Source organism: Dama dama, chromosome X (assembly GCF_033118175.1).
Source record: "Dama dama isolate Ldn47 chromosome X, ASM3311817v1, whole genome shotgun sequence".
Classification (NCBI taxonomy): Eukaryota; Metazoa; Chordata; class Mammalia; order Artiodactyla; family Cervidae; genus Dama; species Dama dama.
In genome coordinates, this window is record NC_083714.1 from 37,516,528 (window position 1) to 37,530,322 (window position 13,795).

At 47.6% G+C, this 13,795-nt stretch overlaps 1 protein-coding gene across 4 annotated transcripts in view; it reads left to right on the forward strand.

Moving 5' to 3' along the window:
* Nucleotides 1-237: 237 nt before the first annotated feature.
* Nucleotides 238-13,795, forward strand: part of LOC133053053 (heparan-sulfate 6-O-sulfotransferase 2) — a 210,144-nt gene continuing 196,586 nt past the window's right edge. For all 4 annotated transcript variants that reach the window (XM_061137843.1, XM_061137842.1, XM_061137844.1 and 1 more), the window contains exons 1-2: nucleotides 238-665; nucleotides 1,526-2,044. In XM_061137843.1, the coding sequence (XP_060993826.1) occupies nucleotides 238-665; nucleotides 1,526-2,044 (947 nt within the window). The remainder of the gene's footprint in view (nucleotides 666-1,525; nucleotides 2,045-13,795) is intronic.

Consider the following 13,795-nt stretch of genomic DNA (forward strand, 5'->3'; position numbering starts at 1 on the left):
TTCCGCTGGAGAATGGAAATTGGCAAGGAGAGAGGGAAAAGGCCCAATTTGCACCTTTGCTGTTTTCGGGGAGGCTGAAATTACGAGCCAAAGTGTAGTGATGTGCTCACTAGAGTGACCTCCGTCCCCCCGAACCGGGGAAAAGCCAGGTCTTCTGCTTAAGTGGTTTGAGCTCTTAGGCGCGAGGCATTATTACGTAAATTCAAGCTTAGTACCCTGAGTTGCCTGAAGGGGGGAATGGCACTGCCTGCGTGTGCAGCCAGGGCGCTCGGGCCGCCGTTGCAACCGGAGCGAGGAGCGCCCGCCCGCACCACCTGTCCCCGCCGGCATTCCAGAGTAGAGGCCGAATTGGCAGCAAGCCGGCCCGGATCAGTCGCCGCCTCAGTCCGCGCGGGCCCTCCTAGGGGTGTGTCTCGCGGATTCAACTCCCAGCCGCTCCTGGACGAGCCCCTAAAGGCTGCTGCTTCTCTGGCGGGAGCCGCGCGCGCCCCTCTCTTCGCGTTACTGCTCCGAGGCCGCCGCAGGCGGATGCACGACCTCAGGAGACGCTGGGACCTGGGCTCCCTCTGCCGGGCCCTGCTCACCCGGGGCCTGGCCGCCCTGGGCCACTCTCTGAAGCACGTGCTCGGCGTGATATTCTCCAAGATTTTCGGTCCCCTAGCCAGGTACGTTTTAGGCGAAAGCGGGACTCGCGCTTCCGGGCCAGGGCGCGCGGGAGCGGTGCGGGAAGGGAAAGCAACCGCGAGGAGAGGAAAGGGCGCAAAGTTCCGGCTGGCCCGCGGCGGCCGGGCTCGGGGGCTCGGGGGCTCGGGAGGGGAGCGGCGCGCGTTTGGCTCCGCTGCGGCTCCTTCCCCGCGCTTCCGCGGGCACCCTGAGCGCAGCGTCTCAGCTAGCAAGTCGGGTTGCTCGCGGACCCCCTTCCCCCAGGGGAACTCCGAACGCCGGGCTCTGAGCTCCCTCGAGGCGGCCCCCAAGGTGGGCAACCCAGTGCGGGCAAGAGCAGGGCTTCGGAGGCGCACGGTGAAGGAGCCCGAGATCGGGCAGGCGAGGGGGTGGCGGCGTGCGCGCCAAGGGGACTGGGGGCAGAAGCCCCGGGGAGAGTCCGGTGGGCGAAGCGGGATGGGGATGGGAGCCACGGAGCCACCGAGAGTGGAACGAGATGCGCGGAGGCTCGGACCCGTGCTATGAGTTGAGGAGTGGGGCAACCGGGGCAGGCGGGGTCCCACGGGGACGAAACCCCGCGGAGCCGCTCCAGAGAGCCCCGGTGCGGGGAGAGGGCAGGCGGCCAGCGGTAAGGAGTCGGGGGGGAGGGAGGAGGGGTGTGCGGCAGAAGCCACAGCGCTGAGCCTGCCGGGAAGGAAGGAAGCGGGGAAGGGCGCCGCCGCCGCCGCCGCGGTGGAGCACTCGGTGCCGAAGGGAGGGGGAAAGGGGAGCAACCGCGGCGCCAGGGGAGGGGGCGCTGCGGGCGCGCGGCGAGCGCGGGCTGAGCTGCGGGATTGACGTAAGGAGCTTGGGTTTCCCCCAGCGTCGGGAACATGGATGAGAAATCCAACAAGCTGCTGCTGGCTTTGGTGATGCTCTTCCTATTTGCGGTGATCGTCCTCCAATACGTGTGCCCCGGCACAGAATGCCAGCTCCTCCGTCTGCAGGCGTTCAGCTCCCCGCTGCCGGACCCGTACCGCTCGGAGGATGAGAGCTCCGCCAGGTTCGTGCCCCGTTACAATTTCAGCCGTGGCGACCTTCTGCGCAAGGTAGACTTCGACATCAAGGGCGATGACCTGATCGTGTTCCTGCACATCCAAAAGACCGGAGGCACCACTTTCGGCCGCCACCTGGTGCGCAACATCCAGCTGGAGCAGCCGTGTGAGTGCCGCGTGGGTCAGAAGAAATGCACTTGCCACCGGCCGGGTAAGCGGGAGACCTGGCTCTTCTCCAGGTTCTCCACGGGCTGGAGCTGCGGACTGCACGCCGACTGGACCGAGCTCACCAGCTGCGTGCCCGCCGTGGTGGACGGCAAGCGCGACGCCAGGCTGAGACCGTCCAGGTGAGTGAGCGCCCGCGGCCGAGCGGGGCCCCCCGGAGCCGAGCCGGGGTGCTGACCCGGCCCGGCGGGCAGGCAGAGGATCGGAAGGCGCGGCCGATCGGTGCGGGTGACCCAGGGAGCACCTCGGCGTCCCTGCAGTGGCGCCCGGGTTGGGCTGGGCAGGCGCCTGGCGCCCTGGCGCGTGGGAGCAGGGCGCTGTGGCGGCTCGTCCATTCCTACCCGGGACGGCTCCTGTGTCTGCACACGGGTTGGCCTGCTTGGCGCCTCGGAGTGCGCGGGGGGAAGCGGCCGGGAGGCCCGGGACGAGTGCCCCCCGGCAGCCGCCGGGACAGAATGTAGATTCCGCACTGGAGCGCGGGAAAGAGCCGCGCTTTTCGTGTAGCCTGCCTAAGCCCCTCCAGCCTCTCTCTTTTCTCTGCACCCAGCTTCCCAAGCCGCCTTTCTCTTCTTTGACGATCCCGCATTCTTCCCCCTCCTCCTCGGCCTTTCCCCTCGCTTCGACTATTCGCCTCTCCTTCTCTTGCTTGGGATCTTGTCAGCTCCTGGCCGCTTGCTCTTTCCTTCTCCCTCCGTTTTCCTTTCTCACTTTGCTTCCCGTCCTTTCTTTAACCTTTTATGTTTTTTCCCCCCTCTTCCTTCCGTAGTTTTGTCGCCTCGCTCCTCCTTTCTTTCCGCTGGCTTTACTCTCCTTGGGCGAATGAATGTCCCTCTGCGGCTGTTTGCGGACACCCAGAGAGAGCTTGCGCCCCTGGCTACTGGCTGCACGCGGGGCATCCCCTGCGCCTTGCGAGTGCAAGGGGCACCTCACGGGCCGAAGGGCGGGTTGGGACGCTGCTGAGGATCCGGTGTGGGGCTCAGTCTTGAGAAACCTCTCCTGATTTACAAACTCCTGAGCCCTAGAGCAGGGAGCTGCCAGTCCACTTGTGGGAACCTAGGGCTGATGCTGAAAGAGCTGTTTTATGAAAAGCCTGTCACTTTTGAAGCGAGGGCATTTTCCTCCAGCCAGCTGCAATGCCTGGTTGCTGGCGGTCAGGGAGTGCCATAAAGGGGGGAGTAGGAAGGACTCTTTGGGGTGCAGTTGCCCCAGTCAGGGCTCCCATTCTGCTGGTCTCTCTAAAACAGAGCGGGCTGCTGCAGGGGATGCCGGGAATGGATAAGGTGAGTTTAGTTGACAAGGCCATGCTCTCTGCCTCTCCACCGAGCTGACCACAGGAGGTTGCTGCTGCTACAGAGGCTGCTTCCCTGGACAGATTCCCCATTCCCTTCTCATGGGGAGGGCTGCTCTGCTCCAGACACTGTCACCTTTTGTTGGTACCTCTTGGAATGCAACAGCCAATGCGGGTTTTTCTGTCCAGCCCCAGACGAATGGAGCCCTCCAACTTTCTGGTCATCACTGAGATTTAGACGGAACCTCACTCCCTACTTACTTTCCCATCCCTCAGTTTACAGTGTCCTTTCTGAATGCTGGAATTCTGGGAGAATCTGTTGAACTTTCATTTCCCTTCCAGCACTAACTTCCCCTGTCCCCAACCTCCTAAGCAAACCTTGACCTTAGGAAGGTTGCCACGTCAATCCATTGTGAAAATTGTACATTGTCACTACAAGACTTTAGGGTTGAAGATGTTCACAAACAATTTGGCAATATTGAAAATAATTCCTCTTGCTGATGGAGCCTGTAGGTGTAGTGAGAGGTGCTGATATAAAAAAAGCTCTTGAGGGCAAAAATCGAATTCCACAGCCATGGCTGTGGCAGAGGAAGAAAAATGAAGTCTTGGCCACTATGGACTCCCCGGCCCTCTCTGGAGTTCCACGAGGCACATGTGCCTTTTAAAATCCCTTTGGACAGGTAGTGTGACATAGTGTGTAAACACACATTATTATTATTGTGATCTTGTGTATTTGATGGCCACTGTCCTCTGGCAGATTCCTTCAGAAAATTCCCATAGGATAACGAGGACCCCTCAAGGAGAGGGCTTAGCCTCTTGGACAGTCCCCAGTGGAAGCAAAATTATTTGAAATGAAATACGATTTCCTTGGTCATCTAAAGGGTGATACCACAGTGCCATCTAGTCTAATAAAGGAAGAATCACTTTCTAAAGAGTCGGAGTTACTTGGATCTTCTGATATTCACCAAAATGAAGTAAAATTTGCTAGAGAAACACGTGGCTACCCCAAGGGTACTTTATTTCCTTAATTCCTACCCACCTCCGGAAATCTTCATCTTAAAGAGTAGTCATAGCTGGAGGGTTCCAGAATTTCCCAGGATGCTGACTGCTTACAGGACCAGTTCTGTGAACTCTGCTAATCTGTGTGAGAGAAGGTGTGCACAAGTGTGTGACAGTGAGAGTGTGTGTGTATGTTGAAAATTTAGAGACAGAAGCATCTGTGCTGGTGGTGATGCGTGAGGCCGAGGAGCTGGTCTCAGGAGACAGAAAGTCAGCCATGGGGAGTTCCTGTGTGGAGCAGCCTTCCATGCCAGTTGCTGGTGGGCTGTGTGGTCCGCTGAGCTGAGCAGAACAGCAATTCCGTCTGTTAGGCCTGGGAGTTCTGACGCCTGGGCCTCAGTTCCAGGCCAGCCGTGAGCCAGCTGCATGACCTTGGACCCGAGCCTCTCCCAGCCTTGTCTGTGTGGAGAGTGCATTCCGGTTCCTGATGAGCTTTGCCATCCCTTATCTCTGCTATGTCTCTGCAAAGTTGTGCTGTCGGTAGCAAGAAGGCAGAGTGGACAGAAGTCTCCCCATTTATCAGATGAGACAGAAGCCCAAAGGGGTTGAAGGACTTTCTCAAGGTCATTGGACTCTTCAGTGATACAACAGGGATCTTGCTCCAGCTTGGGCTGATTCCACAGCCCTGGCTTTGTTGACTGGAACTTCATGAGCAAGGTTTTTTTGTTTTTGTTTTTTTGTTTTTTTTGCGAAAGCACAGTGAGGTATTTCATGTGAGTCATTACCACAAAGTGAACACTCCATGGATGCTCACTGGTGTTATTATCACCTACATCATCACCGTTTCCAGTCGTTTTTACACATGTGTTTGAATGAGTGATTGGACCAGGGTTGCGCAGGCATTGGGAGAGAAATAGAATTCTACCTCCCTGAAGCTTTATGCTCACCAGGAGAAGGTTTGGTGGCTGGGTGGCAAAGGGGCGTCTCATTGCCAAGGTGGGAATCACTGCAAAGCTGAGTAGGGTGGGAGTACTCTGGGGGCCTGGTGAATAAGCGTCAGGAGGAGCCGTCAGCGGCTAGAAGGGACACCTTCTGATTCACTACATCCGTCCATGCTGGGGTGGGGGAGGCGGGCATGAGAGGCCACCGAGCCTGCAAGCCAAGACCTGAATTGTGCTCCCACTGCTACATTCTAGAAGTGCTTGGGTGATATGTAACTGCTGAGTGCAAATGGCTGCCATCACGCTGCCTGGAGAGGACAAAGAGAGAGTGCTTGGCTGGCAAAAGGCACCAGTTTATTAAGATTTGTGTTTGTTTAAAAAAAAAAACACCTAGAAATTGCATTTCATGCCTCTGTGTGCGAATATGTTGTTTAGGGACCAGAGCGAAATCCCGCTCATTCGAGAATTCCCAAGACTGCTTTTGAAAATGTATCAAAACATGGTTGCTGATCAGTTCTTCTGACTGCCAGATTCTGCAGGCTTTTTCTCAGACCAAATTCCCTCTGTTTGTAGCCAACTCTAGTGCATCCCTGAGTCTGTGGGAGGACCTCAGAATTGGGCATTGAGAAAGTGCACCAGGCTCATTCTTCCCCGGGGCACTGTGCTGGCTGGCACACTAGGGTGGCAGCTGGCGGCGGGAGAAGATCAGCTTCCTCGGCTACCCAAGTCAGAGAATCTGGTCATCATATTCATGGTGCATCTTAGACATTTAGCGTCTTTACATTTTGCAGCAGTCATAGGGGAAGAGTAATTAATTGTCACCTAGAATCCACTAGGTTATCACTGACAGGAAAGGACTATATGGCATTTCTATGGAGCACAGCTTTCTCTCTCTTTTGTCTTCTTTGTGATCACTCCTTTTTAATACTTGTAGTAAAGGCTTCCTTTTCTTTTCCTTTGGTTTAAAGGTGGCTTTATTTATTTATTTATTTTTGGCCGCATGGCTTGCGAGATCTTAGTTCCCTAGCCAGGGATTGAACCCAGACTTCATCAGTGAGAGCACCAGGTCCTAACCACTGGAGTGCCAGGGAATTCCCAAGCTCTATTTTGACACAGCCATGTCTTGGTAAGAAGTCCATGGTGCATGAGCCTGCTCATGGCTCAGGTGCCCATGCTCCACTCCTTCCCTCATGCAGTGAAGCAGGACGATGAGATTGGCATGTGGAACAGGGCAAGACAGCGAGTGAATGGATCAATTTAGGCAGCGGTGTGGTCCTTCTGGTCCCTCAAGCTGTAGGCCACTGGGTTCTCACAGGCGTAGCTTCAATTAGCCGAGGATGCTAAGAGCTGTTATTGCCTCCTGCCCTGCACACATGTATTTCCCAGGAGAGGGGGAGAAATTCACCATGATAAATTAACATCTTTGCCTGGATGGCAAATACGTTGCTGGCATCCCAGCCAAGCTCAAAGTTCTCAAGGTGGTATAAAAAGCTATTTGGAATTAGATTTTCTTAATAGTAATTTTAGATTAGTGCTGTTATGTGGCAATAAGAATGTTAGAGCTCGTCTTTTCTAGATATCTGTCGTCAAGTAGTATGAAATGACTTTAAAGAATAGTCACCTCTTCTATCTGTCATTCGTGAAATGAAATTTTGTGAAGCTGCCCATTATATTCCAGGAGAGATGTGTCATCTTTGCTCTCACAGAACTTACAGTAGAACAGAATAATTTGGTGTTTTAGATATTTAATAAAGAAGATGGGTTTTGTTTGGAAATGATTTGAATATCAATAATGTCTTCAAAATGTCATACCTTTATTGGAATATGTTTTAAAAATAGAGAAAAGTTCATCTGTTTATGTAACAGTTTAGGTCTAATCAGCAAACTTTGTGGAGTAAGTATTATGACCTCTGCCTAGTGCTGGCAGTTGGTGGAGATTAGAGCCCAGACAAATCCCCAAAAGTCGAGGTCACCGTCTTCAGCCTCAAGTTCATGATGGCAAAAATGTAGAACTATGGAGTATAGACAGGTGGGGAGTGGGGAGGAGCCAGTGATTTGGCAAGTCCACCCCCACTCTGTAAAATGGGAGACTTAAACAGGTTGCTTTCTAAGGCTCTTTTCTTTCTAAAAGATGATGAGCAGGCCAGAAAAAGGAGAGATCTGTTTGGAAAGGCTTCTGGGAATAGGTGGCTTGTTTTTGGGAAGAAACTGGCTTCTCAGGAGACACGGGTTTCATCCCTGGGTGGGGAAGATCCCCTGGAGGAGGAAACAGCAGCCCACTCCAGTATTCTTGCCTGGGAAATCCCATGGACAGAGGAGCCTGGTGGGCTACGGTTCATGGGGCCCAAAGAGTCAGACATGACTTAGGGACTAAACAATGAACAAACAACAAAATTTAGAAGAAAGGAAGCATTGTGGGTGGATGTGGCATCCTCATGGCATCCCAAGGTCAAGTCCCTGAGAAGGTTCATGCCTGGGGGAGGGTTAGGGAGCCTCCTTGTAGAGGTCCTGGAATGGCAACCAGAAGGTTGAACCCTAGAGGTATGAGAAACTCTTGCATGGCAGGAATGTAAGAAGCACAAAAGTAAATGTAGTCAAGTTAAAGATAGAGCTCTGATTTCCTGTCTGGAGTCAACATGGTACCACTGACAAAAAAAGAGGTTGAGAAGGGGCTCTAATGAGTGCTGGGAGGGTATTGAGAGTTGTGACCAGTCTAACTTGCCTAAGTTTCTACTGGCCAAGGCTTGCAAACAAGTGAGAACCGGAGTTCTGAACAGGTTAGAGCTTAGTTGTATACGTAGGAGTCTGTGAACCCAGTTAATCTGAATTCACAGTTGGCAGTATTACTTAAATGATTGCTGCAATTTTGATGTGGGAATCTTAGCCAAGGAAAAGACTGTTTGAATAGAGGAAAAGATCGACAGTTATGATTATATAAAAATGAGAAATGTTTATCTGTCCAAAAATAACCAGAATGAAAAGGCATGTGTCAAACAGATGAAAATATGCACAACAAATAAAACAAACAAAAGGCTGACATCTTTCCTGGAAAAAGAGCTCCAACGAATCGAGCAGAAAAACAAAGGCTATGACCAGAAAATTTTGCAACAGGGAACCAAAGCTAGTTTACAGAAAGGGAAAAGCTTAGTTTTTAGTTTCTAAACTAAAGAAAAAAGTTTAGTTTCACTAGTACTAAAGAAATGCAAATTTCAATTGTATATAGGAAAAGCTTTTTGCTTCTCTAATTAATTAATTTCTCAGATTGAAAAAAAAACAACTAGGTATACATCACCACCGCCGCCAAACAAAAAAAGGGTAGTAGTCAGTGTTGACAAAGTTGTGGTAAATACCATCATTCATATACATTGTTGATGGAAATGTAAATTGAAATGGTTCTTTTGGAAATAAAATAGATAAACAGAGAACATTGGCAGTATTTCTTTGACCCAAGATTTCTTTCCTGGGTTTTACTGAAAAACTGTCCTGTACACATCTTTCTATCACTCACTCATTTATTTATTCATTTATTTACAAATATTTATTGAATATCTCATCAATATGCTATGTGCTGGAGGCACTGTGAGGAACCAAGTGGACATGGTCCCTGGCTTCATAGAATGGGAAAGGTAGACATGAAACAAATAATTCATTACTGAAAATGTGAGAAGTGCCATGAGGAAAAAGCAGAGGGTGACATGATAATGGTATCCTAGGAGGCTACCATTATTTGTAAGTTATTTGGAGTTATTTGTAAGTGTAACAAATTGGAAAAATCTGAACAATGTATAGGAGAATGGTTCAAGAAATCTCAGTACATCCACTTGAGGGATAATTTCAAAGCCATTTAAACATCCTTTTTAGAGTATGGAAAATTGGTAGTGATTTAATGCTCAGGGGAGAAGAGATAGACAGTTATGGGCCCAGTTTGACAACAATTATGTGAGAGAGCGAGCAAAGGGGTGGGGGTGGAAGGAGAGAGGCAAATCATCTTTCCATCCCTCTCAAATCTAAGCATAAAAGGCAAAGAATGGAAGAAAAACACCCCAATATCAATAGCTCAGTTAGTGACTTATTTTCTTTCTCTGTTTCTTTGAAGGATTTTAATTTTCTTTACGAGTATGCATTGCCTTCATAATAAAAATAAATGTTAACAGTTTTTAAAATGATGCTTTATTATGGCTTTGATAAATTACACACGTCTGCTTTTTGGTTTCTAAAGACTATTGGCTGGTTATTTCATTAGCCTCTTGATATTCTGGGAGTCCTTAATGAGGAAAGCAGCCTTGGCTAAATAAACTCTGAGACTGAAAGGCAGAGGTGATAAGTTAGACATCGACTGTTGATTTTTCTGATGATTGGCTGTTATCACATTCCAAAGAATCCACAGAACTCTTACACTAGTACAGTACAGAGATATTTGAGTGGATTGCCATTGCTTGTTCTCTGTTTAAAAATTAAATGAAACAGGAAATTAATAATGGCACACAGAAAAGGCTTACTCTCTTCAGCCAGAGCCACCCAAGATAGCCTGGACTTTGAATACTCATGAGCCTCTTTTCAAGTAAGCTGATACGAGAGCTAATGGTCTGATTAGAAGAGCGAAGTCTTGGGGTTGGGAGAAGGCCTGTAGGTTCTAAACGTCCACAACTGAGGGCTTAGATCAGTTAGTGCATGTGCTGCCCTTATCCAGGTGAGAAGTGGAGTCCAGTCTGCTGCAGCAGCCTCCCCCTAGAGCAGTTTCACTTCATAAGAGCATTGCCCCCGGTTAACTGTAAATTAAGTTGACTAGACCAACGGTCGCCAACTTCTTTGGCACTAGGGACTGGTTTCATGAAAGACAATTTTCTCATGGACTGGGGATGGTGTGGGGATGATTCAAGTGCATTACATTTATTGTGCACTTTTTCTATTATTATTTTATCAGCTCCTCCTCAGATCATCAGGCATTTGGTCCCAGAGGTTGGGGATCCCTGGACTAGAACACTGCATTCCTCAACTGCTCTGTGTATCTGAGGGGCCACTAAATACAGTGAGGTTCAGAATCTTATTGTTGAAACTCCACAAAGACTACATTCTAGGGACAAGCTATTTTGACAGTGTAAAGAATGTGCTTCGCAGTTGGGAAGCTAATATCAACATTCTGTGCCAAATAAGATGAGATATTTAGTCACTGAGATTAGGAGAAAAAAAAGGTATAGATGGGAATATTCAGTCTCCCATTAAAGTGTAATGAAGATTCCAATTAATGGTATATGTCTTCTAATACAATGTCATTGTAAGCTAGGAGAAATATTTGTCTAAACTTTTAGTAAAATATTTATTGGCAGAGAAGCTTTCCTAGCTTTGCTAGGTATTGGACTTTGCAGATTATTCAGTTGGTCTTATTGCGTGCCATTTGTTATTTCTGCCATTTTGCCTCTAAGAACAGTGTTGAAGACTTTGACACATTTCAGAGCATTACACAAAATAAATCTGTCTTGCACATTCCACTGTGCTTTTTCTGGAATATTATAAATATTCAAATATAGGCACACATGCAAATTCAAAATAAAATTCAATAATGCAAATTCGGCATAAATTCCATATTTATAACTTAGCAATAGCTTTGAACTTGTTATCCTATGATATAATTGTATCAAATATGAGCTCCTGGGAATTACCAATAAATATATTTTTCTGATTAAACTGTGGGTTCTTTTTTAGTCACAATTTAAGCTTCAATTCTGGTATATATTATAAGAGAATAATTTGCGCTTCATTTACTCTAAATTGTCAAGAATCATGTTCTTTCTCGATGTAGATGTCTGCAAAGAGGGCTTCTTATTCAGTTTGATTGGTTTTTGAATTTTACCAGTGGAGATGCCCTACTGAGCCTAAGAGAATTGGTCTGTTTCTGTGAAGAGTGTAGTTCTAATGAATCACTTCCATGCACATTTCGGAAGGAATACAGAGCAACTGAAAGTGTGCAATGCATTGGTTTACATCGAGACCTTTGGAGAAATGAGCAATAAATCTAACAGGTTTCTTTGGAATTCTCCTAAAATTGGTAAGTCACAAGTTTCTACTTCTTAGGTGGCTCTACCTAAGACTTGTTGTTTAGTCACCAAGTCATGTCCAACTCTTTTGTGACCCCATGGACTGTAGCCCGCCAGGCTCCTCTGTCCATGGGATCTAGTTCATTATTTCTACTAAAAATAACTTAGAGACTGAATTTCTTTCAAAGTGTGAAATTTGATGAGTGTGTGAGATCATGCGATTTTATTTCTCCCGTTTGGGCTTTCTCATCATTTATAACTAGAACTGAGAGCAACAAAAATGAAGCTCTGTAAGTCTATAACTTCCTACTAACCCACTTCAGTTTTCAAATTGCTTTGGGATTTTTATGAACCATCCCTGTGAAGTTCATAAAAAGCAAACACAGTTGACATGATATGTGAGAGAGAAATACAAAATGTTCAATATAACCATTTTATTATTAAAAACCTGGAGTCAACAGCTTGATTTAGCAATAAGTCCTAAGGAATTTCCTGGTGGTCCAGTGGTTGCGACTCCTTGCTTTCACTGCTGAGGGCCCAGGTTCTCTCTCTGGTCAGGAAACTAGGACCTCACAAGCCACATCTAATATTTATGAGTGTGTGTGCTTCTACACACACACGATTAGAACTGGTGTCAGCTCCCAGTCATGATCAGGTAAGGGCATAATGGTTATAAAAGAGCAAAGTAGAAAGAGTGGGGGCAGGAGAGAGGAGGGATTGGAAAGAGAAACAGAGTAAAATTAATATTTCATGGACATCCCAAATGTGTCAAGCACTGTGCTAGGCATTTTCACTTACAATTTCATTTAATCCTTGAAGTATCCTTGCAGTGCACACACTTTCTAAATTCTCATAACACAGATAAAAATTTGGCAAGTACTATTTTAAAGAGAGGAGAAGAGGAGGAAGAGGAAGAGGAGGAGGATTGGAAAGGCGGGTGAAAGGAAGGAAAGGGGTAAAAGAAAGGAGGGAAGGAGTGTTAGGGAGGAGGGAGATGTCAAGCTTGCCTCATCTGAAAAACTTTGAATTTTTGGGACCCTGCATTATTTACCTCATTATTCTGAGCCTGCCTCTGCACCCCACCCAACTAAATCCAGTTGTTAAACTAATTGGATCATGTGGGTATAATGTGGATAACTAAGACTTGTTTCACACTCCGGAGGAAGGAGATTAGGCCCAGTTCACAGCTTTTCAACTGCTCTTATTAGCTTTGCAGGGATCTTTTCTAAAGAGGATCCCCCACTTCCATGGGGATCTATTTTTTTATCCTCCAATTCTGCTTCCAGAACGTTATCGTTTTGAACAATTCTTGCAAATCTAGAGGCAACAGATTTTGATGGTAGTAGGAAGTGGCATGCTCCTTACTCTTGTCACTTACAACTGCATTTTGTAGTGAATGGTCTAGAAATCTAGAATCACTTTTTCCAAGCTCAAGCGTGACCCAGAAAAAAGAAAACCTCCTTGCATTCTTTTCAAAGTAATATATGTGATTTTGGAATTTTTGTATTAAGTCCTTTCTTCGTAGGAGAAAATAAAATCCACCTTAAAATGATAAAATATTCAATCCAGTTTTGCCAAGCAGAGTCTAATTTCAGTTCACATATTATAATTTATAATTCTGAGTCCTAGGAGCCAAAGCCCCCTTAGACCACCCCTTCTTTCCATCCAGGCTTATCATTTGGAGATCTCATAGCTTCCTTGTCTGTAAACACCATCTGGTGGAAGTGAGAACACTGCTAATGACCTACATGCTTTTGGGTACATAGAGACCAGGGGCTAGTTGTTAGTATCTCATTGGGGGAGTGGCATCTTTGAGAAGAGAGCTGATGATGCTCCCTGGCAGGAAAAGGTTGAGAGGGCAGGGGGGTAGGTACAGGGGAGAGAAGGAAAGCGTGTCCTGAAGCTTTGCTGTAGGCTTGCCAGAATCTGGGGAAGTGTGGGGTGGGGGAGGGGAGAAAGCCTTACTCACAGAAGAATTAGATGGTTAAAGAATTCGTAATAGGGACTTCCCTGCTGGACCAGTGGTTAAGACTGTGCTTCCACTGCCAGGGGTGAGAGCTCCATCCCTGGTCAGGGAACTTAAGTTCCTGCATGCTGCACAGTGCAGCCAAAAGAGAAAAAGGAAAGAATTCATGATAATTAAAAGGATGTTTTTGTGTTAAAGAGGAAGAATACAGCCACAAAAACATAATTACTGCAAAATATGCTGCACTCGACCAAATAGCCACTTGATGACTACCACTGTGCCTCTGCTAGAAAGAAACCAGCTCTTTCGTGAGAGGAAAAACATGGGTATTATGTCTATTTGCATGCTCATGTTAATGGTTCACAGTCAAGCCATTAATTAAACAATAAATCCTTACAAGATAGGACTGGATCAAATAATGCACAGTCTGGCAAGTAGTTTATGAGAGGATGATTCTGGAAATAGGGTCAAGCCTGGGACTCGCTGGATGCCCAGCAAGCATCTGCAGTCCCAGGTCTAGAAGAGTATAGACCAGTTTGAATGAGATATTATATCTGTTTGAGGGGTTTTCTTTTCCCAAATGCTACTTTGTAAAGGGTGGTTTGCCTGGATTTATGAGAGAAGAGCTAATGAAAGAGAACAGC